General features: G+C 42.6%; 2 protein-coding genes across 6 annotated transcripts in view; one reads left to right on the top strand and one right to left on the bottom strand.

Annotated features, from left to right (window-relative positions):
- MCF2L2 (MCF.2 cell line derived transforming sequence-like 2) overlaps nt 1-26,363 on the bottom strand; it is a 219,525-nt gene that overhangs the window by 56,330 nt on the left and 136,832 nt on the right. The window lies entirely within an intron of this gene.
- Nucleotides 7,735-25,562, top strand: B3GNT5 (UDP-GlcNAc:betaGal beta-1,3-N-acetylglucosaminyltransferase 5). 5 transcript variants are annotated; one of them, XM_030862541.2, is made up of 4 exons: nt 7,735-7,871; nt 8,159-8,377; nt 11,806-11,911; nt 21,793-25,562. In XM_030862541.2, exon 4 carries the CDS (start codon nt 22,089-22,091, stop codon nt 23,232-23,234), a length of 1,146 nt encoding a protein of 381 aa, XP_030718401.1. In that variant the 5' UTR covers nt 7,735-7,871; nt 8,159-8,377; nt 11,806-11,911; nt 21,793-22,088; the 3' UTR covers nt 23,235-25,562. The 5 variants fall into 5 exon arrangements, with proteins under 5 accessions (XP_030718401.1, XP_030718432.1, XP_060154353.1 ...); XM_030862572.2 differs by lacking the exon at nt 8,159-8,377; XM_060298368.1 differs by lacking the exons at nt 7,735-7,871; nt 8,159-8,377 and adding an exon at nt 8,470-8,639.

The following is a 26,363-nucleotide window of genomic DNA, read 5'->3' as shown; positions in this document are numbered from 1 at the left end:
TGCTTCTCATTTCTCATAAGAAAAGAAGCAAAGGTCGTAAGATTTTCTGTCCATTTACACCCTCAATTAACTAAACACTGAATGTGTGACTGCATGTACAATAGGACGGCAAGGAGAAGGAATCAGCATGGGCTGGAGGGGTCTTGGTGGAGGCGAGATCTGGACTGTCTTGTGTAAGAGGTGCAGACTTGCAGCAAGACAGGAGGGTGTTCCAGGAGGAAGGAAACAGGAGCAGGGCTAGGAGTCATGGCTACACCCAGGGCCTTGTGGGAACCAGGTGCTGGGGCAGGGTCTGGGTGGGAAGTGTGGGAGTCAGGGGGAGCCGGATGGAGGAGACGGTTGTCACTCCAGGCTACGGTAAGACTCCATGCAGGAGCCGAGGGGAAGGTTCAGGAGACTGAGTTGGCCAACGGGGACGAGAAAGGTCCAGGAGCCCGTTTCATTCAGCACTGAATAGGTCCTGAGGGTTCAGACTTAGGAAAACATGTTCTTAGTTTCACATGCTTCTTCCGTTTTGGTTAGGTGTTGCATAATTGCTTAATAAATTCCCAGAACTATAAATGGTAACAACATGAAACACTATGGACCCATACAATGACCTTGTTGAAATCAGTGATATTTTAAGCATTAATAAAAGGTCTGATGAATATAAACCGTTCTCTGTCTCCTGGAAGGCTAACAGTTGAAAGTTTTGCTCAGTTGCTGATAAGCCATCTGTTCTGTCTTCTCCACTTTTATATCTTAGTTTCTATATTTTGTCTGATGTTAATTGGATTTGATCTCATTACTCTGATGTGTTTAGGGTAAACAACCTTAAATTCTTTTTAGAGAAGGATGGGGCATAAGTAATCACTAAAGTTTATCTGGCTCACTCTTCAATATCACATAATAAATAATGACAAAGTAATTTCACACATACTGCACTTTTTAAAAGAGGGGCTGATTATAAACCAAATCCCATTAATCCTAATTCAAGTTAACAAACCTGCATTTGTGTAGCATTTTAGGGATTATAATTTTTTTTTTTTTTTTTGGTCATGCCACGTGGCTTGTGGGATCTTAGTTTCCCCAACCAGGGATTGAACCTGGCCAGGCCCTGGGCAGTGAAAGTGTGGAGTCCTTAACCACTGGACTCAGGGAATTCCCCCAATTTTTTAAAAATTGTGGTAAAATATACATAACATAAAATTTACCATTTAAACAATTTTTAAGTGGCATTAAAATACAGTCACAATGTTGTGCAACCATCACCAGAACTTTTCCATCAATCCAAACTGAAACTCTGTACCCATTAAACACTAACTCTGCATTCCTTCCTCCCACCAGGCCCTGGTAACTTCCACTCTACCTTCTGTCTCTATGATTTTGCCTAGGTACCTCGTATAAGTGGAATCATACAAAATTTGTCCTTTTGCGTCTGGCTTATTTCACTTAACATAATGTATTCAAAGTTCATCCATGATGTAGCATGTGTCAGATTTCATTCCTGTTTAAGGCTAAATATCTTCCATTGTTTGTATGGACCATTTTTTTTTGGCTGTACGCGGGCCTCTCACTGTTGTGACCTCTCCCGTTGCGCAGCACGGGCTCCGGATGTGCAGGCTCAGCGGCCATGGCTCACAGGCCCAGCCTCTCCGCGGCATGTGGGATCTTCCCGGACCGGGGCACGAACCCGTGTCCCCTGCATCAGCAGGCGGACTCTCAACCACTGCGCCACCAGGGAAGCCCTAGACCATATTTCATTTACCCATTCACTTGTTGATGGCCATTTGGGTTGTTTCCACCTTTTGGCTATTGTGAACATTGGTTTGCAAATCTTTGTTGAGTCATTGCTTTTACTCCCTTTGGGTAGAATTACAGATGGAAATTACAGAAGGAGAATTGCTAAATTATAAGGTAATTCTATTTTTAACTTTTTGAGGAACCACGATATTGTGTACCATTTTACATTTCCACCAGCAAGGCACCAGGGTTCCAGTTTCTCCACATCCTCATCGACACATATTAGTTTCCATTTTTAAAATAATAGCTAACCTCATGATGTGAAGTAAAGTTATTTTTTTAAATGTGCATATCATCTTCCTTGATCCATTCAACACCTGACAAAGAGCTTCTGCAGGGCAGATGTCCTATCATCCATCCCTTGTCCCCATGCCTTACAAGTAGGAAATTCTCAATAAATGTTTATGGAATGGATGAAGGTAGATTTAAGGAACAGACACCAATTCTGTAAGCAGGAGCAGGCACTAATTGCTATTCTCATTTCACAGAAGAGGAAATTGGGACTCAGAGCATTAAGTGACTTGATTGAGGTCAAACTGCTGACTTGGTGCTGCCAGAAAGAGGTCAGGTCCAGGTCTTCGAGCTCTAAAACTAGAGACAGGGGAATTGACGTGCCAAGGGTGAATGTCAGTCCACTGAAACAGTACCAATATTCTGACTCTGCAGCATGGCTCTGTAAGGGACAGGGCCTGCACAGTAAGGACACAGGGAAGCAGGTTGGAGAAAAAAGGGGTGGCTCAGACCATCAGCCATTTATGCCTAGGATGCCTAGGAACCTGGATCAAATCTCAGAGCCACGGTGTATCCGCACATGTGCAATCCAAACATAACAAAACTTCATGGGAGAGATTTCTGGTACCAAGTAGACTCCTGGAATACTGCTGATAGGAAAACCATTACTACCTCAATTCATGGGAAAGGGTAGTACTGGTACTAATTCCAACAGGAGTATCCAGTAACCTGATAATCCTCCCATAAGGAAAAGAAATTGTGAAACAGTTAATAAGCTTCTGCCTCATGCAAAGGGAAATCTATTGCAAAAAAGGAAATCCCCAAAGATTAAAACAAAAAGTGTATAAAATAGTCAAAGATCAAAAATTGATGAAAAGACACACTGCTTTCTTTACCCTGTGTACCTTTTTGCAGACCTATTTGTATCTAGATCTACCAGCAGATATCCTATTATTCTATTAATTCCTTTCCTCCCAAGAGGGTTTGTTTGTTTATTATGCTAGAAACATATTTCTCAGAGATATTGCTCTTTCTAGGATTCCTTAGCCCTATATCTGCAGGATCAAATAGGTGTTAATTAATATTGGGTTTTATGTCCTTAGACCATTAGACCAATCAAGACTGATTCATGAAATGTATATTTTTTCAGAGCACATGGTTTGTCAAGAACTTTAGAATTGGCTTTTGAAAAGTGCTGTTATAAGAAAAATCTCACTGTAGCTATTTTTAATTCCTAACTAATGGTCCATATTTTAAATAATACTCAATATAAATCTCAGGCAGGACTATAACTGCCTTTTAGAATTAATTTGAGTAGGATTTGAAGCATGTATGCTCCATAAAGCAGGCAATGAGCACTTAGTAATTATTAACTATTAAGAAAAGGGTAATAGAGAATTAGATTTTAGTTGTCCCTTAAATATCAGCACAACCAAACTTAAGTGCAAAATTTCTAACTCAAATGATTGCATCTGGGCCAGGCACGTAGCCCCCATGTCATAGTCAACAACTGTTTTCTGAACATCTCCATGTGCTGTAATTTTCTTTTTTTCCTCTGTACCACCCCTCACAGGATCCAAATAGTTTTTCTCAGTTTAGATAACTGTGGGCAGGATGGTGCCAATTGTCTTTTAAAAGTTAAGTGTTAATCAGGTAGAATTCAAGATTGTCCCTACACAACTATCACTCGTTCACTCAATTTGGATATATGCTCCTAGCTTGGGGAGAAAAAGGTAGACTTAGAGGCAGCCCCTCGGAACCTGCACAGAATGTTGTATGGCCCTGGGAGTGTGAAAGTGGATATATGATCTGCAGGTGGAGAGGGGAGAAGAAATGCTGAGGGATCTAATGGCAGGGAGTTGGTACCAAGTCACTGTCACAGGGGCTGTTTGAGCATTTGCAGCATGGAAAGGAAACCTGTGCCAGCCTCACTCCCACCTGCCAGTCTTCTTCCCCCACTCCCTCCCCCGAGTGAGGCCCACTCAATCCACAGTACAGCTCTACTGCACCAAGAAGGGTCCCAGCAAGCAGGGCCTGTCCCAGCAAGACTGTCCCTGTCCCTGTGGGACCCCTACTGAGGGTTATAGGGGCCCATGAGAGATGCCCCTATGTATTGATGTGGAAGGAGATGATGAGTTGAGGAGGTCCCTCCCCCCATGCAGAAGTGAAGAGAAAGGAACAAAATGGGTTCTTAGAATGGCCTGTGGGTGAGTACCTCTTTGTGCTGTCAGTTCCCTTCATCTTCCAGCTCTGGGTATACCTAGTATGGTTTCATCCAACTGCCAAGATCCTGGAATTGAGGGAGGCTGGTGAATGGTGCCAAACCACAGGAGCAGAAGCAGGAGCTGTAGGAAAGGGGCTAGTGTGCCTCCAATGTCAGCATTTGGGCCTTGTTGGCATCGAGGGAGAAGTACACTGGGGCCATTGTACTGTAGATGAGGCTTCTTGGACCGAAAGTTTGAACTTTTGATGAATGTGGGAAGCGTTCAGCAAAAATTCAATTCAACCAGCCATTAATACATATTCACTCCATGCAAGGCATTGTGGGAGGCTTCTTCAAGGGAACTGGAGATGACTAGGATGTGATCTCCATCCTCAAGAGGTCTGAGGACTCTCAAAAGAGTAGGGAAAACAGATCCACAGATATTTATACAGTGACATAATGCCACTGACTGTTATTGACACATAACAAACACCCTGGGCTGGGTCCACTGGCGAGAAGAAGGAGGATTCTGGCCCTTGGGGGTCATCCAACACCCACCCATTCACCATTTCACAAAAATGTATTTGAATATTCCATTTTAGACCTGCTAAGCTTACGACTGATGTGACACTTAAGTGAAGACACTCAAGTTTGGAGCTCAGAATCTAGACTAGAAATATAAATCATGGATTAAAGGCAATGGATGAGATCACCAAGCAGCAAGTGTGGTGAGAAAAGAATACCCAGAAGGATACATGTGGGGGTAGGAGGGGCTGGTGGGCAGTAAAGGAGGAAGAGGAGACAGCCAAGGAGTTGTTGCATTGTTTTAACTGCTGATGCTGTATTAACAGAAAATGTATCTCTAAAGATGTGAAACACAGCCGGTCCTTTTATAGCAATGATGATGATGGGATATAGCATGAAGACCAGCTCACCAAGAGAGAGCTTTCTGTAGCCCACAGTGGCGTGAGGATGACAGCTGTCCACCCAGTCCAAGAGGCGCCGTGCTCAGCACTTCACACATGTTACTGCTCTGTAGTCAGCCCTCACTGCACCCTTCCAGTCGGGAATTACCATGGGGCACAGAGAAGTTGGGTCGCTTGCCCCGATCTCGTGGCCAGCAGGAACTAAGTCAGGATTCCACCTCACCTCTCTAGCTGCCCAGGCCTTGCATAGAAGCTCACTGGTTTCAGAACACACAGCCTGTGGTGTGTCTGAATTCATGGGACAGGGCCTGTACAGGGTCTGTGAGGAAACCTACCTTCTACAGAAAGCTAACAAGTCAAGCATGGCACTATGTTGATATGCTTCAACTGTGTTAGGTATTAAGTAGCAGTTATCAAACCTGTTTCTCCTTTCATGACTTCACTAACACTTCTCTCTTTGGGTCTCTTTTGCTCCCACCATCTCCCAGGTTCTCTTGTACTCGTTTCAGTCTTCTTTTCTCCAAAACTAATAATACATGCTCTACTCTCTGGTCCTCTCTCCTATATCTGCTTCTCCCTCTGCTCTTTCTCCGCCTTATCTTCCCCCTTCTAAATTTAACATGCAAATTGCAATTCCTCTCAGTTTTCAAGTTTACCATCTTGATGCTACAGCTTTCTTTTTGCCACCACTTTCCTAAATTCTGAAGCAAAGTCCTGACGGTGAGATTGAAAGTCATTTATAAATTTTGTAGTGGTCTCTGTTCACAAGCAGCTACTGTGGACACTGAGGGCAAGGCGACTCTGTCTTCCTTCTTTGATGGTCAAATCAGCTTCACTACTGTCAGTTAATTTTATCTCCAACTAATTTCAAGCACTCCCTTCTAACAAAACAAACTGAGTACTTTGTTATATACTATCCAATCTATCATCCTCTTCCTCTCCTTCTGGGGTGGGATGGGAAGCCAGCCTGCTGTAGGAAATCATTCTCCCAGATGGGCAAAGATGCCATCCCTGTTCATGTATGTTCATGTGTGGGCACCTGGGCAGGCATTCTGGACTACCCCATCTCTCATCCACACCCTCTCCCCTCCTCCCACCAAAAGCCCCACATCCACTCATCAATCTCCTGACTTACTTTTGAAGCATTTCTCTGTCTGGCTTGTCTATCTCCATACAGGCTGATGTAAATATGTGATTTTTATATGTATTTATCAATGTTTGGTTCAGTTTGTATTTTTTGTGGGTACAGTCCTATGTGTTCGAGCATGCGGAATACACACATGCTGACACCTGCACCTATGTGGGTTTAGTTCCAGATGACGCGACAGGAATATAATGGCAATTGAACATTTGCACATAAATACAACATACACGATACCTGGGGGAGGGGGAATGTCTGTGGGTTTACTTACCAACAGGGTTTTATTTTGCATAGGTAAAGGGAGTTGCACTGCACTAACAATAAATTAGCTTATTTATGGGTCACTGTCAGTGATTCCCTTACAAATCACATTACCTAAATATTTCTATCTGTGGTCTGACATGCCACGTGGTCTGAGTTGATAATAGCAGTACTGAGCCATGCTCTCTACAGGTAATGTATGAAAGAAAATAACTGCATGGTTGAAAATATGCTAAGGAGCTTAAAGAAAGCAATTACAAAACCTCTTAAGGGGCTTCCCTGGTGGTGCAGTGGTTGAGAGTCCGCCTGCCGATGCACGGGACACGGGTTCGTGCCCCAGTCCGGGAAGATCCCACATGCCGTGGAGAAGCTGGGCCCGTAAGCCATCGCCTCTGAGCCTGCGCGTCCGGAGCCTGTGCTCCGCAACGGGAGAGGCCAAAACAGTGAGAGGTCCGCGTACCGTAAAAAAAAAAAACCACCAATAACAAAACCTCTTAAAAATCTAGTTAGAAATAACATGTACAATGTTGTATTTACAGTTTCAAACTGACTCAGTAATCTACTTTTAAGTCATTACCTGTCATTCCTTTTACAATAACAAATCCAAAGCTTTTATTTTACTGAAGTAATGGGTTAATCTTTTGTTTTCTCTCATGTTCTCAAATATATACAATTACAAAGTCGTTCAAAATATCACCTCTGTTAAATGATAATATTTGTTCTATGAGGAGGATGCTAGAACAATATTTGGAGAACAAAAAACTAAACCCATAAAGGATTTATTTATAATCTCTTCCATTCAGTGGAAATTTATGTTCTCCTGATTTTGTCTATTACATGTATTAAGTATTTTGAATGGGGAAAACACCTCAAAGAGGACATTCATGCGGATCCTAGCTCACAGTTGATGATCTGACTAAATGATCTCAAATAACTAAAGAGGTGTGGAGAAGCACTTCCTGGAGTTGCCATGCACCGACAGGAATAGACTCAGGCGGGACCCATCACCTTCCCCAACACGCAGGGGTGGCGTCAAAGGTCAGGCCAGACTGGGCTTCGTCAGTGACGCCAAGAGGGGCAGGAAACGCGGCACGCTGGCCGCGCCCCCGCCCTCCGCTGGGAGCCCCTGATTGGGTCCCCCGCAATCTGCCCTCTGCAGCCCGCTCCCCTCCGGGGAGGCGAGCCCAGCCGAGAGCCGGCTGCCCAGCCCCTGACCAAGATTTTAAACGGGCAAGTTTTGTTCCGGAGACCCCCATGACTTTAGCTTCGCTGCCAGGAGGAGAGCCGACCTGCGATTTGGGAGTTTGAGGAGCTGGTCTTGAACTTGGTGAGTTTTGCTTTAAGCTCTCTTTGAAATTAAGTTGGGATTGAAGGTGGGGCGGCGTGAGTCTCTCCCCACCGTCCCACTGCATTCTTAAAACGAACCGCTGTAGCGAAACTGTATGCTGCAGATTAGAGTTTCCTTCTTTTGTCACTGAGGCCCCCAGAAGCTCGAGGCGTAAGTGGTGTGACAAGAGATCTTTTAAAGTCTAGCCTGCCCTTAGACCTCTTGCTCTGAAAAGGAAAATAAGGTGCTCAGAGAACTGCAACTCAGTCAAAACTTATCTCCCGCAGATGAGTAAACCTTTGCATGTTCTGAACGAATGGATCGCCTGTCTAACAAATTCTACCTCCTAATGCAAACTGTACGGAGACCAGTTGTTTCATATGGAATTAATATATGTGATCAATCGTACCATTTAAAAAAATGCTCTGCATCCCACCGCATCCTAGCAGGGGCCCAGGCCCCTGGTGGGTGGAAATGTAGTCTTCTCTTCCGGATCACTAAATGTGGTAAGTTCTAGCCCGCTCGGCGGGGATAAATCTCAACTCCCCGCCTGGTTTGTTCTTTGTGAGGGGAGACTGACTCCCTCGGTCCACAGCGGAGGGCTCCGGACCGCCCGGCCTCCGCCCCGCCCCTGCTCGGCCTGGCCGCCTTGCCGCGCCGCGCCTCTCCGCAGGAGCAATTCCCGGGCTGCAGGACCGGAGACTCGGAGTCTGTTCCGCCTCCTCGGTGAGGTTTCCAGGGCCAAGAGGGGAAGAGAGTCGCGAGGAGGTGAAGGCACGCGCGTTCGCACGGTGGCTCAGGTTGGAATGCGCGCTGGGGCCGGGGAGGCACGGCTGAAGCAGACACTGGTCCGGAGCGCGCCCGGCCCGGCGTCGGGAAGCTGGGGCCGCCCTACCCGCCGCGGGTCAGGGCTGCCCGCAGCCCGAGAGCGCGGTGGGGAAGGAGGCGCGTTCCCTCTCCGGAGCGCCTTTGTTTGCTCGGGCCTGCGGGCAGGCGTTTAGCGACCGTGACCCTGGGCCGAGCCTCCGCCCAGGTGCAGCAGGTAGGCTGGGGGGCCCGGAGCTCCGGTGGGGTGAAGTGTCCCGGCGCCGGGCGGGGTTCCCTTTCCTCGGAGCTTCCGCGAGGCGGCCGCTTCGCCGCGATGCCGAAACCGTCCGGAGCCGGGAGGAGAACACCGAGCCCTGCGGGCCTCCGTTCCGGCTGGTGGCCCCCAACCTTGCAGCCACACCTAGGCTGCAGGGGTGAATTCGGGTAGAAATCCTGTGTCGTGTTGGGAATTGGGAAACCGCCAGACTAGGGAAGCTTTCGGTGAGTTACTGGCTGGGGAAATGGAGACAAGTAGGCAGGCGGGGAAACTGGAAAAAGAGACCTCTTTCTAAGTGGGGAGGTCTTTGCCACGCTTTCCTTTGACTCTGCTGAATTTTATTTTGCATCCTGAAGTGACAGAGTCAATTGCTTACTCAGATACCACTTACGTAGGTCCAGAGTAGGAACTTTTCATCCGACTCTGACTACACACCTTATATTTTTCTTTCCCAGTGTTGGTTTTCATAGTTTATGGGTCATGTTAAAGGGACACCAAAGTTGTAATCGCTCCGTGGCTGGTGGTGGCTTGGAGCTAATATTTAGGGTAATTCTCTGATGCAAGTACATCCATTAGAACTGGATTTGTTCCTCTGTGCCTTTATTTTGGGAAACTTTGCCTGGTCCCTATGGGGTAAGGGAGAAGGGTGTGAGAAGCTGAAACTGACCCAGAAAAGGATGATTGAAGGTAGTTGTATTCAGTGATGGCGCTGAAAAGATCCCATCCTGAACTTTCTGAAAGGGGGATTGGTGATTAGCACCTGAGGTTTTAACTTTCTCAAAAGAAACTTATGGTAGATTTTATATCCTGTGACAGGGCGGGGGAGAGGGGGGAGCAGCTTTTTGGAGTCAACTCTTTTCTTTTTAAAGAAGATAAATTCAATACCTGAAATGTTTCCATTAAATACTTAAAATGATTCTCCCCTTCCCTCTCCTTCTCTCTCTCCCATCCCCTCTCCCACAGGCACTCTCCTTGAGTGTTTACTGAGCACCCTCTGAGGAAGAGGGTGACTCAGTCTGACTAATCTCAGCCCTCCAGGTGCTCACCGTGACACCTGAAGATGGGAATGAGTGTTGTGACAGGGAGAGTTCAAGCTGAAGCTCAGAGAGGCTGTTTCTGAGGAAGTGAGAAATGAGGGATGTTTAGGAGGCATAGATGATATTGCACACAAATGCTTTGACCACACACACATACACACACCCAAGCACAAACACAAACCATCAGAAGGTGGAGAAGAGTTTTCAACATAAAGTGCAGGCTTTAGCAAGGAAAAAATGTCACATTATATTTCATTAAAATAGAGATCAAATTTCCCTTTTATAAAAGACTGATTCAAATGAGATTGTAAGAAAAGGAAATAACTTTCAAATTCTCAAATATAGAACAGCTTGAATAATAACTCATGGGTTTTGAAATGGGTCATCTTTTAAAATGGGTCACTTTGGCTAGAATCATTGTACTCGGTGACTTTCAAATAGTCAAGGTAGAGTTCTTTCTGAGGACCAACTGCACTAGAGTCTACATAACAGAACATGGGATGTGGTAGAAAGAAACTGGGAAAAATTCAGAAGGAAATGATTTCTTCTCAAAGTAACAAAATGTATCCTGTCTTTTTGGAATGTTATATATACTCAACTGAATAAATCTTAGCTTTGCAATTTATGGCACATTATACCTTTTTGGGAATATTTCCATAGCCATTATTTTATTCCATTGTGGAATAATCTTGTGAGGAGATGTATACATTGTATCTATGTTCCAGAAATTGAGGAACAGCAAATTATTACAAGAGCCCTGCTATTAGATATAGAATCTCTGCCAGCAGAGATTTAGCCAGAACAGTGTAAATCTAGAATATTTGTCTTACAGTTTGCGTATATAAAAGAGATATACGAATTCATATTTAAAGATAAGCAACTTGATCAGGTGAGATGTAAACTTTGAATAAACTTTGAATAAACTTGATCAGGTGAGATGTAAACTTTGAATAAAGTGATTTCTTTTTGCATTTTAATGCTAGACATTCAGAGGCTGGCTTTGACCAGTAACTTATTTATCTTCCATAGTGAATGTTTTAACACTAGAAGCCAGTTTTTTTTTTTTTTTTTAAACAGAAAGGAATGTTCTACCAAGTCTGCAGGCAATAAGCCCCCTAAATTCCAAGTTCAGAGCACTATTACCCAGCTTAAGATTCCCTGAAATTTCATTATTTTGTCTCTTTTATTCCTTTTCTACAACTCTTTTGACAACGTTTTGGTTGTGCTCTAAGCAAAGTAAGTTAAAAAGATGACTCCACTCAGGTTTCCCTCTCCATAATTTACAGGGCCTTACTTTTGGCTGTGTCCTTTGAAATGTATTTTTAAGTGCTTGTGGGAACAATATTGTTCTTTCCTGTAAAGCATAATGGAAGACCATGTTCAGTCAATTAGGAATGATACCTCTGTTCTCAGTCACAACAGTATTTGAGATGTATTAGTGGCCCTTAGCAATCAGATCAGTATTTCAAAAAACTCATATTCAATAAATATTTTTGAGAAGAATATAAAGAGTATAGCTCATCACTTTGAAAGGAAAATAACCCATAAAGAATATTGGCCATCTATTAACTAAACCATCATGGTAAAGATGCATCAGCAATTTCTAGAGAAAGGAAATTAGCATACATCAAACCCCTGATCTGGACCACATTCTGTCAATAAATCTTTTCAAATGATCCTCAGAAAACACTGTTGGTACAAGGTTTAGAGACAAATCAAGCTCATGTGATTAGTAAATGGAAGCTGCAGAATATAAATTACTTTTGTTCACATTCTAAAACTCTTGATTTTTCTACTCTCTTGACCCCATCAGGTCCAGATTCAAGGTTGCACCGGAACATTTTCTTACTCTGTTAGGGGATCTACACTGGAAACATCTCTGAAGCCCTCTCAGCATCCTGTCTGTGGCCTACTACACAGTATGTGATAAATTAATATTTGTTGAATGAATTAAATGTAGGTATTACCTACTTTCAGGGCTGTGCAGCATAATGCCTGGGATAGGACAGGTGCTTAAATGGTAGTTAACTTATAATAAATGTTGATCAGCTGAGACAGAAATGTGTTATAAATATCTCTTATGTTTTAGACCTTCATTTTTTATACTCTGAACCCACAATCAAATGTGTCCAGAATGGGACATATGAACTGCCATTGGACAACAAGCTAATGTGCATAGCTTATATAACAGGTTTATACCAGGTTATATTGTCACCCTATTTTGAAATCACTATTTTTCATATCATAATTTGACCTCAGCTGTGTACGACTCCTCTCCTTTTATCTCATCCAATACTTATTCATTGAATACTTGCTTAAAACATCCTCTCTGAGTCCTACACGTTTTACTCTCTTCTCCTTCCCTCCTCCTTACTTTTTTCTTTACCCCCTTCTACCACTTTGAATCTCCACCCTTAAATTCCCCAATCTTCCTTGTGCAGGAAAGACTTTATGTACCCAAAGGACCCAGACTTACACGGTCACTTTTGCCCATTGTCTAGTGCTACTGAGATCAAGAAAAGGAAGGAGGGAAACTTGAGATGGAAGGTTAGGAAAAGGGTATGTTACAAAGAAAATAAGAACAAGCTCTGGTGAAGTGCAGGTGGTAGCAAAACATAAATGACTCCAAACTTTAGACAGTGAAGCAAATCTTTTGCCTTGGGTTGCTACTCTTGGTTCTGCCCTACCTGCTTCCCTGTCCTCCCATCCTTCTGGGAGCTCCAGGAAGAGCAGCTGTGCCAGTGCCAGAAAAGGCAGGTGAGGAGCTCAGGGACAGGGCTGTAACTGATCAGGTGCTTCTGAGCTGCCACAGGGTCTGGAATTTATGGAGGTTACATGGTTAATCCCATGTCTCAGTGCCTCAGTTTCTTCTTCTGCAAAATGGGGAGATAATTTCTCCCTCATAGGTTGTTGTGAGACTTAAAGAGTTACTATATATGTAAAGCATTCTGAACAGAGCCTGGTGCACAGTAAACACACCAAGTTAGTAACTGTTGCTAGACTGGGCATAAGGAGAAGTTTGTTCCTTAAGTAGGCAAGAACAAAACTGTTAAGAATTGTATTTAAAGAGCAAGCAGCCCTGACAACCCAAACAAATATGCCTCAAGAATGAATACAGAAGGCCAAGCTTAGAAAAGCAAGTGCTTGACCTTTCTGAGACCCTCTTTATATTTCAGCTTTTTTGTTTGTTTCAAATTCTGTATAATCAAACTGGTTACTGGGAAATTTCAGCAACTTTTAATATAATTCCTCTGAAATATAATATATTCTATAATCCCTCTGTCACCAGTTTCCTTAGTGCTTATCTTTACTTAGAGGCTGTCTTTACTTGTTTGGTCATTTTGTATTTCCCTGTCTTTATTTTTCCTATAACCAGCAAACAGAAATCGACACCCATGTTTAACTTATAAAGAAACATATAACTTAGTTTACATAAGTGGGGAGCAATACATTTTATAACCAGCTTTTCCCACTGTCCCATATCCATGCTTGCAGCGTTGAAATTTAAAGTCTTTGGACTAACACTGGATCAAGAACTAACTCTAAACATGTATTCTTTGTGGAGGGATAACAATTCCAAATGGCTTGTAATCTTTGCCCATGGCTTGAGCTAAAGTTTCATAGCTAGTCACAGCCACAAAACACCTAAAGACAGCTGTTGAGTGGAATTTGTCCTTTTTTACAGCCTTATATTGGAAATTTGATTAAGAATAAAATATAATTGAGAGACTATCTAATTTTTCCCACTTAAAATGTGAGTTGTAAATTCACATTTCAGGTTACTTCCTTCCTTCTTGAGCAAACAGAAGGGGAAATAGTGCTAAACAGTAAGAAGTTGTGTTTCTCAGCACCAATTACTACAACTAATTTACTAAGAAAAGAATCTATGAAGATCAAATTATAGCCTTTCCAGTAAATTCAGGGCTTTTTATTCCTGATTTCTTTAACATGGCACTTTGGCTCCTGAGGACTGATTCTAGCTATATTTAATAGGGAATAGATGATCAGAACAAGCCAGGAAAAAAAATACTTGGAATGTAGAACAAAATGCAACATAAAGATGGGAGAGAAAATGTTATCTTTCTTTCCTTTGAGTTATGCCTGGAAAGGAACCAAAAACTGTGTCTCACATGGGACTTTAAGTCATGAAAGCTTAAGCATAAAAGTATCAAGTATTGAGGATTTAAAAAAAAATCTGTGACTTACTGGAGGAGCATCATTAGTCTATAGTCATACTTTTATCACTTTAATATTTTGTGCCCCAAACGACTGCCTCACTTGCATCTCCCTTGCCCTCCCCTGACAGTGGTCAGTGTGCTTTATAGAGGGAACGGAGAGGGCTGACCAGCCTGGGGAATTCCCGAAGAGGAAGCACATGTGGGATGAGATGGTGAGAATGTGTGTGATGTCTTTTCCTTTCTCTATGAGGCAGGAGGGGAAGTCATCAGCTAAGAGGAGGAGGACAGGCCTTGGGAGAGGGGGAATGATGTAGCATGGCTGGTGAAGAGCCTGGGAGAGGGAGAAGGTCCAGGACAAGTGGAGGACGGCCACACAGCCTTGAGTACTCTGCCCACAGCTGGATATCGCCACTTGTGGTGATGCTGTCTGCCTGGTGCGTTATGTTTCTCCAGCAGCCCGCAGGTGTTGTAGAGAAGACAGGAATGACCCAAGGTCTGGGGTTTCTGGGGTGGAAGGCCAGGAGCCAGGGAGAGGAGGGCAAAGGTGCCAGGTGATCCTGCATCTGCGACAGGGAGGCAGGTAGAAGAAAGGTCAGGAGATGGCTGGCTGGACCCGGGGTGTTAGGGGGCAGGTGGGGGGTGCAGAGGATTCCAGATGAATATTTAGAGGTTGTGGCTGAAGAGAGAGTGGATTGGAATTTGAAATTTCAGAAGAAATGCAGTTCTAAGTGAAGCCACATAAATGACTTTCTTGCTGGTAAGTTGTCTTGAGTGTGTGGGAAGTAACGTGAACAAAATGGCGCCTACACCATAAAACAAGGGCTCCTTAGGCTTCTGAGTGTTGTATGTCTACTGGGTAAGACGTAGAAATGTAGTTTCCCCAAGATTGGATGTTGTTCATGTATCACAATGATGGCCAGAAACGGTGGTCAAGAAACAAAGGAGTGGACACAAAAATATATGCATTTTTGAATTCAAACTCACTGGTTTCTCTAGTTAACATTACTCAGCCTTCAGGTCTAGATTCAGTGCCGCTTGTCCTCCTGGAAGATGCCTTCCCTAACTCCACCCAACCCCACCTTGAGAGCCCCCTGCGCTCCCAGCACAGCTCTCACTGCTCCACGTCTGTCTTCCCACTCGAGCGCCAGGACTAGCCTTTACGTCCTGCCTTCCGACTGTCTCCATCTTAATTTTCTTTGTTACCCCATCTTAATTTTCTGACGGACCAGCCCTTTAAGCTAGTCCCTGTTTTTTCTTACTCCTCCCCCTTCTCCTTCCCCAGAGTTTACTGTTCCAGGCCTCTGCTCAGCTCCCCCACTGGAGAGCTCACCCATGTTCACAGCCTCCATCGTCTTTACACGCAGGGTGCCCACCGGACCTTCAGTTCTGTCTGCCTCCAGGCTCAGATTACCTACTGGACTTCTCTACCTGCTGTCTCTCCAACATCTCAGTCAACGCAGCCTAAAGCCAAACATGTCCCCTCCTCACTCCTAACTCAGGAGACCAGAGTTCCCTCTTTTGTCAGGAATGCTTGAAACTAGGTTTCTCTCCTCTCCTTTACTCCTTTCCTTGTCACTCATCACATACCACTGGGGTTTTGTTTTTCTTGAGAGGGTCTTCTTTATTCCTTCCTTCCCTCCCCACTTCTACCATCCTAGACTAGACCCTCCTTTCGTCATTCTGCTTCAGTACGAGGCCCTGATATAACCAGTGTCCGATCTCCAGGCATCCTGCATCCATCCTGCATACCGCTGCCAGATTTTTGCATAAAGTTTAATAAATATTGACAAGGGAGTTATCACTAAAAACAAAAAGGGAAACTTCTGGGACTTGCTGCCCTGGGCACTCACTGGCTTCTCTGCCTTATTTTCAAGGTTCTCCATAAGTACACCCCAACCTCCTGCTTTCAAACACATGCCTGTTTCTCAAGGATTTGCCATATTTTGTTTTCCTTTCTTGCCTGAAACAGACTGCTTGTCCTTCTGCAGCCACCTAAATCCTGTTCATCCTCAGGCCCTTCTGATCCAACTGTCACTGATCTCTACTCCTGGGGACACTCCTATTGTGCCTGGAGTTGGTATGACCCAGATTAGTGCCAACACACTGTCTGTACCTTACTGTGACATCCCCGTTGCTGTCTGGGGGAACTGTGTTTTCACATGGGCACCATGAGTCTTGTCTCAACTAGATTGTAGGTGCTTTCAGAGCAGAGACCAGAAAATACGACTTCATGACTCCCACTGTGCCTGGGATATTTCCATAGCAAATACTCACACACTTATAGGATTAATTGAAACACTGGACACTGAGGTTGTTTAACTTGAACTTAAAATGCCGACCTCATCATCTTGATTAAAATGTCAAAATTTACAGCAGATTTTGCGTAATATTTTAGGATCACAAAAGTAGACTCAACAAAGAAATGGGTTGACAGCAGGAGTGAAGTAGAAAAAAATCAGGGTTCATTAGTGCCTCTAGATGCACTAATTATTTTTGTTTTTGTTCTTTTTTTGTTTTTTTTTTGCGGTACGCGGGCCTCTCACAGCTGTGGCCTCTCCCGCCACGGAGCACAGGCTCCGGACACGCAGGCTCAGCGGCCATGGCTCACGGGCCCAGCCGCTCTGCGGCACGTGGGATCCTCCCGGACCGGGGCACAAACCCGCGTCCCCTGCATCGGCAGACGGACTCCCAACCACCGCGCCACCAGGGAAGCCCTGTTTTTGTTCTTTTTAATCAGAAAAGTTTAAAGAGCTCTCTCGTGAAGAAATATTCTTGAGTGGCTGAGGGGCACAGCTCCTAGACTGAGAAGTATTTGGGGTGGGGTCTGCTACCTTCTTTTCTGATGTTCCTACTCAACTTCTGTTCTTATTCTTCTGACTACTTCTATCAGGAAAGAGAATACTAAGAATATCTGTTCCTTCTCAATCCAGATAGAAGCAAACCCAAGTTATATTCCAAATATTTGCATATTTTCCTCTAACCAGCTCTTTGTCCTGTTCTCTCAGCAGGCTCTGAAGTCATCTGTAATTTTTATATCCCCTCCGTAACAATACTTTGATCCTTGCCCCCAGCTTGCAGATTAAGTCACCACAGCAGAGTGCAGTGAGGGGTGCCCGAGGTTATACAATAAATCTGGCCCCAAACCGGGTAGCCTTGGTTCCAACCTGTTGATTGGTCACCCAGCCGCACTGCAGGCACAAAGGAAGCTGCACCCACAGCATTCTGTTGTGGATGGTTGCTGAGTTCACAATCATTATTGGGATCGCTTTGTTTCCTGTTAGGACTAGCATTTTCTTTCTCCAGGTCAGGGAGGCCTGTGGGCTTCTCTATAGCCCCCAACCCAGCACTTTGAATACAGAAGCTAGAGGATGTGCTTTAGAGAAGCTTTATGGCTGTGTGAACCAGACGGTGGGCCTTGATTGCCTGTGTGTGGTCTCCATCAGCAAAGCCAGGGCTGGGGCAATGTTATTTAGTTGTAACAAATGAATTTAGACCATGGAGGTGTTTTTGCTTTTGGTTGGAAAAGTCCGGGCTAGTGACTAAGTTCACTTTGGAGGAGTTGGGGTGTTCTTTTGCTATAGGAGAAGCTGGGTCCTCTAAAAGAGCCGTTTACCATTCCTAGGTCTTCCCCTCATCACATCAACACTATCAGGGAGACTTGGTTATGACGGACGTAAACAGTGGCTCCAACAATTCAAGCAGCTGCAGGTGGAGAAACCGTGTCTTAAAACTTCACACACTGTGCTGAGCCTGAAGAAGTAGCATGGCTTGTTGGCTTTGTGACAAGTTCTTTTTCATTTTTAAGAAAACAGTTGTGACTCTTAGAGGCCAACTGGGAACAATTGAAGAAATGTAGGAAAATGAGGGAAATACATACATGGCGGGGTAGGGAGGGGACAAAACCAACGTTATGGGCTGGTTTCTTGGCTGTAGTAGCAATGTTAGCAGCAACATTCCACCCGGGTGAGTAATAGACCCCATTCATGGGAGAGAGACTAGGGCCTCTGTGAGCGCAGTGTGCGAGTGGGTGCTGGCGGAGTTGGGCTGGTGGGCTGACTGTCTAGCAAGAAGCTCTGGGTTGTAAACAACTGTGAATAGGTGCAAAGCAAGCTGCCCTTGGAACATACTACTGAGTGCAGCTGCTCAGAAATGGGAAGCTAGTTTTGCCTGTGGTTCCAAGGGTTACTCTCCTCTTTGTTTCCTTCCCAGGATCTCTTGGAATAGGAACAGCAGATTAGTTTCAATTGAGAATTTTCTTAGAATTCTTAAACACTTACGCTGTCTTAAAATCTGCTGTTAGGGATTCCCTGTTACTTCGCATTAAGCCTCCAGTTCCTTCAGTATGTGTCGTGGAAGAAGTAGAAGGGGGTTTTGGCCTTCAGAGGTGGACCTTATCTAAGTGAGCACTGTTAAGACGGAGAGGAAGTGCCCCACTCCCCCCAAGCCAGTGAAAGTGATTGTGCAAAGTGTAGGCAGATGCCATCATCAGAAATGGATGCTCCCTGCTGTCCTTCACCTACCCTAGAGCATTCGGTCCGCCATGACCAGCCAAACTAAGGGGGAAATTACCAACGTCGATCTAGCCCTTAGAATAGTATTCCTCACCTTTTTTGACAGTAAAGCACAATAAAAATGCATGTTACTTTACAACCCTAAAGGTATATACACACAACACTTAAAGTTTCACAAAACAATACTTACACTTACTACTTTCAATGCACTCTGCCATTCTCTATTCTGTTCTTCCTTTCTCTTTTCTCTCTTTCTTTTTTTTTTTTTTTTAAAGCTGTTTGTGGCTTCCTAAGTGGTGCTAGCAGTTTAAAAATCTCTACCCTTGGGGATAAGATGCCTGTGCTGATTATCTCTAGACAAGTCTCACTGAGGCTTGGTTCTAATCTCCTGTCCTCCTTGGACTTTTCGCATGCTTGGCTTTTGCAGTTATCACCCTCATGTGGAGTAATCCTGGGGGGATGTGAAAGGCCTGAAGTCAAGAAGGAATTCCCACAGCCCAGGTTAGGCCGGTACTGCCTGGTGCTCTCAGTGTGTGCAACTGGTTTTTAATCAGGGGCAAAGGGTAGGGGACTTGAGGATGAGGTCTTTGGGCACAAAAGCAAAGCCCTTGCCCCGGGGCTTGTGATGTGGGCTCAGCTACTCTGCCAGCCTGGACATCCTGGAATCTGCGTTGTCCTTTCCCTGTCAGTCTGTTGAAAGCCCAGGAGACTGATACGTCAAGCCCGAGGGGAGAGCCTGCTTCTCCAGGCAAAAGGTTGCATCTTAACTGTGGTAAGCACTGGGGACAGAATCCTCGAGGAAGGGTGGTGCTGTCTCCTAGTGGTAGGAGGAAAGGGAGGACACGTGGCAGGCAGTGGTGGCAGGGGCCTCATCTGAGGTGGTACCTGGCTGGGCATCCTGACCCCAGTTCTTCCCAAGTGACCAGCTGCTTGAGTGACAGGTGGCTCCACCCTCAGCATGGTCCTTTGCACCAGCGTTCAGAGAACGCCTACTAGGTATCAGGCACTGACATGGATGCTGAGGTAGGTTATCTACAACAAGGCATCTATCTCGTGCCTTGGGTCAGAGTTCACAGTGTAATTGGGCGGAGGCAGTTAAGTAGAAAATCTCAGTACAAGAAGATGGATGTAAGAAGGTGTTGTGGCTACAATAGCCAGGAAGGACATGGAAGCAACCTAACTGTCCATCAATAGATGAGTGGATAAAGGAGATGTTGTACATATATATAATGGAATATTACTCAGCCATAAAAAAGAATGAAATAATGCCATTTGCAGCAACATGGACGGACCTAGAGATTGTCATCCTGAGTGAAGTAAGTCAGACAGAGGAAGACAAATACCATATAATATCACTTACATGTGGAATCTAAAAAAATGGTACAAATGAACTTACTTACAAAACAGAAATGGAGTCACAGATGCAGAAAACAAACTTATGGTTAGCAGGGGGGAAAGGGGGGGAGGGATAAATTGGGAGATTGGGATTGACATATGCACACTACTATATATAAAATACATAACTAATAAGAACCCTCTGTATAGCACAGGGAACTCTTACTCAATACTCTGTAACGGCCTATATGGGAAAAGAATCTAAAAGAGTGGATATATGTGTATGTATGACTCATTGCTGTACAGCAGAAACTAACATAACATTGTAAATCAACTATACTCCAATAAAATTTTTTGAAAAAAAAGAGAAAAAAAGAAGGTGTTATGGCAGTACAGGTAAGAGCAGGGGGCCCAATTCAGACTTCCCAGAGGCAGATGCCTGTAGAATTTAGTTAGGACTGGTAGACTTCCTTTAGCAAGGGGAGTGGGGCTAACAGGCCACAGGACTGCTGGTGCAAAGGCTGGTATGTGTGAAATAGCAAGGGTGTCTGAGCTTTCAGCCAATAATTTGGTATTGTCAACTAGTGGAGAGCATCTGAAGGGGTTTCAAGAGCTCAGGTAGTCTCATGGTTAGATCTGAGTTTTAGAAAGGTCACTCTGTGGGGAGGATGGGTTGGCCAGAGATCTTTCAGTCAGCTGTACTGGTCTGGCTGAGAAGTGAAGATGACATGAAAGGGTGAAGAGAGGTTTAGAAGAAGCAATTCACAAGATTAAATAATTAGATACAGAAGAGGAAGGAAAGGAGGACTTTCAGATTTCTGGCACAGACACATGAAGTGTAGTCAGACACAAAGAAAAAATGGAAACAGATTTTAGGGGAGAAGACAGTAGAAATGGCATTTGAGTACCCCCATGTGCAGGTAATTATTATCTATCTACCTTCCTCTATCTATACCTCTATGTATGTTCCCCTTTAATCTTCCCATTTAAGACTTCAAATTAAGCAGTGTTATTAGAATTTTTTACATTTCTGGGTTAGATGCATGATAAAGTACAACATACAGTAAGTGGCTGAGCCAGCACTGGTGTTCAAATTGCCTGACTACAAAGACAGCGCTTGTTGGTTATAATCCTGTGGCTTCCCAGTTTTGAACATGTTAAATTTGAGGTGCCTGTGGAGTTTCCAAATGGAAAAGTACAGAAAGAAGATGACTGTACAAAGGTTACTTTGGTTAGAGAGAGTTTGGACTATGCTTTTGAGAAGCATATCTCAACTCCTTGATTATGAACCTTAATTTGAAAAAAAAAAAAATCTTACTCCTATTCCTGCCTTGTCTGGGGCAAGCTTTAATGGATTTTTACTATTAGGAACTTCCTTTTCATTCAGTATTGTTCCCTGAACTATATAGCTGCGGTCATCCTGACTATATTCCAAGTTAATAGATTCATCGATACACCCATTTGAGAAATTTTAACTTTAAGTATATAAGATGATAGACATACTGGATGCTTTTTTTTTTTTTTTAAGGTTGAAAAGAGAAAAGGGTCTCTGTATTCTGAATGAGAAGATGATAGAGAGTGGTTCCTTCCCTTTCCCTGGATTCCCCTGAAAAAATAAACAGCTGTATGCCTCCACGCAACACCAGCTGCCCCATCACCTTTTGTCCAGATCAGTCAGGTTACATATCGTTTTTAAGGAATTAAGAGTAGTCTGTTTCTTTTTGGTAACTCAGTAACCTATTCACTTCTCATTTTTTCTCTTCCTAAATCTAATAGGTTGCACTTAACTTTCACAAAAAGGAGTACACAGAATAGCTGCGTAAGGCCAATCCCGAACTTAATGAAGGATGTCAGAGTGGGAGCATTCTGATGTGCCAGTGTCCTCATCCTGCAGTGTGTTCCGTTTTCTCCCCTTTCCGAAAAAAATGGTATTAAAATATTTTGTGAAATAAGAAGCTCCTTTTACATTTTTAATGACCAACATGCACATCTGTTCTAAAGAATACAAAGTCCTATGGTCTTGAAGAAGGAAGCGCCCATTTAAAACTGACCCTGAATAAAAACAGACCTGAATGGACGTCAGAATGTTTGTTAGTGGCAGGAGAGTAAAAAAATGGCAATTTATTCAGTTATTTGCCACTTGTTTTGTACTAAGCCTCATGTTCTTCTGGATACCGATCGATAACCACATCGTGAGCCACATGAAGTCCTACTCTTACAGATACCTCATAAATAGCTACGACTTTGTGAATGACAGCCTGTCTCTTAAGCGCAGCGAGGATGGGGCTCCTCGCTACCAGTACTTGATAAACCATGAGGAGAAGTGTCAAACACAAGACGTCCTGCTCTTACTGTTTGTAAAGACTGCTCCTGAAAACTACAATCGCCGTTCTGCCATTAGGAAAACATGGGGCAATGAGAAGTATGTTCGCTCTGAACTTAACGCCAACATTAAAACTCTGTTTGTCTTAGGAACACCTTCTGACCCACTGACAAGAGAAAGACTTCAGAGAAGACTGGTTTGGGAAGATCAGATGTACAATGATATAATTCAGCAAGGCTTTGCTGATTCTTTCTATAATCTTACTCTTAAATTTCTTCTGCAGTTCAGTTGGGCAAATAGCTTTTGTCCACATGCCAAATTCCTTATGACTGCTGATGATGACATATTTATTCACATGCCAAATCTTATTGAATACCTTCAGAGTTTAGAACGAATTGGTGTTCAAGACTTTTGGATTGGTCGTGTTCATCGTGGTGCCCCTCCCGTCAGAGACAAAAACAGCAAATACTATGTCTCCTATGAAATGTACCAGTGGCCGGCTTACCCTGACTATACTGCAGGAGCCGCCTACGTGATCTCTGGTGATGTAGCCGCCAAAGTCTATGAGGCATCACAGACACTTAACTCTAGTCTTTACATAGACGATGTGTTCATGGGCCTCTGTGCCAATAAAATAGGGATAGTACCACAATACCATGTGTTTTTCTCCGGGGAAGGTAAAACTCCTTATCATCCCTGCATCTATGAAAAAATGATGACATCTCATGGGCATGTAGAAGACCTTCAGGACCTTTGGAAGGATGCCACAGACCCAAGAGTAAAAATGACTTCAAAAGGTTTCTTTGGTCAATTATACTGCAGAATAATTAAGATAGTCCTCCTTTGCAAACTGACCTGTGAGGATACGTATCCGTGTAGGGCTGCCTTTGCCTAATAGTACTTGAATGTTGTATGTTTTCACTGTCACTGAGCCAGACGTGGATGAAAAAACCTTTAAATGTTTGTCTATACCATAAGTGAAATGAATATGAAGAACAAAGAAATATTTTGAAAGCCCTGTCTATCAGAATGTTTCTTTGATTCTAGAAGCCCTTCAATATAACTAATCTACTTCATTGCCTAAATTCATATCAAGGAATTTATATTTAGACAAGGTTTATGAAAACAAAACTAAAGGGAATTTCAAGTTCACAGTACCACGTGTATATTAGAGGTGTAGAGAAGTTATTAAGGTGCCTAGGTGTTAGAATAACTGCTTTTGGAAAATACCAAGTAAGTGTATAGTACAACATTTCAAAGAAATGGATATATTGTTAGACCAGGTATACAAGTTTATTTTGATTAAAGAGCACTTGATGGAGTTGGTGGAGGCAGGAGAGGATTGGCCTAGAAGAAAGTACATGAATCTGGTAAAAGAAAGTTTCCTCTTCTTCAGAGGAGATTTAGGAAAATGTACACAATTTCTTTATAAACTGTCAAATCACTTACTGTCACATCCATGTAGCTATTTTACCTGGACACTGTTGGAGTCATTTTAAATATATTCATATCTTTTTTTCAAAGTTTAATGTGAAATTTGAGGAGTCATTAGTTCTGCCCTAACTAGTACTTTATTATGGTTCTTTTTGATTATTAGAAAATGACACAAAACATGGACAGTGTCTTACTCATGGGGTCCTTCTCTAGAGAGAAATCATTGTTAATTCAAATAAGCTGATTTTAATTTAATGAATTTTTCAACTGGTTTTTAAATATTCAATATGGGTCTGTTTTTAAGGCAGCTATTTGAATGTAAGTTTACATAGAGGAATATAATAATGAAGAATTCAAAAGGAAAGATAGAACATTAAAAGCCTCTTTTCTCCATAATTTATAAAATAAAAGTTTTAGTGTCTAAATTGTATTGATTACTAAAATTAGCCTACCCCTCTCCAACAGGGTCTCATAAACCACAGACTTTGTTCTGAGTTCAGCTTTTAATTGAGAGTATTAAACATCAAATCGAAGCTGTAGTATTTTAAAAAAATCTACTCTTTCATCACAACAACTGTCAGAGGTTATCTTCAACTTATAAATATTTCCAACTTCAAAGTAGAATGAAAGTGATAGAAACGTCACCAGAATGAGATTTAAAGCATTTGTAAAGCTGTAGGTTTCTTGTAATCAAAGAAATGTGGCTGAGATCCAATAGCGCATTACATTTATTTTACAGAGCAGGATAAAAATGTGGCTATGATGCAAACAACCTCCCCTCACTACAGAAAGAACTAGGTGATGTCTGTTGTTAGGGGGATTATATGAAAGCCAAAATAGTGACTTCAGCAAAAGCAGTCGAACTGATGATAAACCCCTTGTCTGCAGAGGCTCCTGTTAGGGAAAACTAAGATGTATCACTTAGTAAGATGTCTGAAACATGCAAAAAAACTAAAAAAGAATTCTCAGTATACACAACTGGATGCTGATATGTATAATTTGTTGCAGGTAGCTTCTCAATGTTTACAGAAATTTTTTGTTAATTTTTTTCTATTTTGAAAATTGAAGCTTGTTTACATTGATTGCTCAGATAATTTAAAATTTTTAACTCATGTCAAAACTATGGTATCAAACATTCTAGTTTTTAGTTACTTTCAGAGTAGGTTCAGGGTTTTTAGATCATTACAGTTTTAATTTTCTGACCAATTTAAAAAACTGTAGAGAACAAAAGCGTATTTTGACAAACCAGGTTTATAATTAATTTTTATTAGTTGATTCTTTAATAACCATTTGCCTTTTGGCCATATATATGCCCTGTGTATCTATACTTGTAACTGTTTAAATTTGCCAGTGGTTGAAAACATCAGTGTCTCTCTGGCCATCAAAATGATCTTGTTTACAGCAATACTTTTGTGAAACAGTTATTTATTTGTGAAAGAGCTCCCCTCAATTGTGTTCATCTTTTTATTTTTGCTTAAAATAGAATGAAACAGTTAAATATGAAGGAAATATGAAGGTACTTCCTTTTTTTAATAAGAAGGAAATTGCTAGACTCTTCCTTCATCAGATTTAAAGTACTGAGAAGATTAATTGTAAATAAAGGATTCCAACCTTTTAAAAAGGAAGGAAAAAACTTTTTGGTGCTCCAGTGCAAGGCTGTCTTTTAAAAATCATCAGTAAAGGGAAAATAAACTCTTAGCCTGGATGGTCAACTGACAGTTATACACAGTGTTATTGCTAAAAACTTTTTACCTCTTGGTTGGTTTGCGTCTTTTTTCCATATTATTAATTTTATACCAAAATGTTAAATATTTATATTATTTGAATTTTGCTTATATGGCAAAATAGAGGGTTTTTAAAAATAAATCTATGATTTCCAATAAACAACTTGAAAATTGTCAACAGATGTGTATTTTCTCAAAGGTTTTTAAACTCGTGTGTGAACACCATTTGTTTATATAATCAACTAGTTCTGTTTAATGTCAGAGAGGTCTGTAGTACATGATCGTAATCCTACTTCCTGTTCAGACTTGCTGCTGTGCCCATGATAGAGGATTATTGTGTCCTCTGCATTGTGGAACCATCTAAAATGCTTCTTTTGTTTGTTGAAAGATTTATGCTGGAATGTCTAGGTGAGGGAATTCTTCTTTCCTAATAGATTGTTTAGGAAAAGATGAAATAAGAACCTATCTATAGCCATAGTGCCTTAAGACACCATTTGAAAGGTCATATTTTCCTTTTATTTGATATCATTAGCTATTCAACAGTTGATTCAAATTTAGCCCTAGTCTCTTAACGTTATGAATATTCTTAGGCCTGCTCTGCAGTGTTTGGTGTTTCAGTATATCTGTACATAGTATGTGCTCATCTGCTTTTCACCTGATTCTGGCTTGATTCTTAGCATAGTACATGGTGTGATTCAATCTATATATTTTTTAAAACTTGGAAGCATCTGAATTATTTGGTTGTAGTAGAACTTTTACTTGCACGGCATGGCTGGGGTGTTTGTAGTTGGGACTAAAATGATGATGACTCAGAAGAGTTAAGTTGACCTATTTTGGGGACTTTAATTGAATACCATAGCTACAGT

The sequence above is a fragment of the Globicephala melas genome, chromosome 4 (genome assembly GCF_963455315.2).
Source record: "Globicephala melas chromosome 4, mGloMel1.2, whole genome shotgun sequence".
Taxonomy (NCBI): Eukaryota; Metazoa; Chordata; class Mammalia; order Artiodactyla; family Delphinidae; genus Globicephala; species Globicephala melas.
Note: the sequence above shows the minus strand (reverse complement) of the source record. Positions and strands in the feature narration are given on the sequence as shown.

Coding starts and splice junctions, on each gene's coding strand:
- B3GNT5 (XM_060298370.1), top strand. CDS start 22,089: ATGGACGTCAGAATGTTTGTTAGTGGCAGGAGAGTAAAAAAATGGCAA.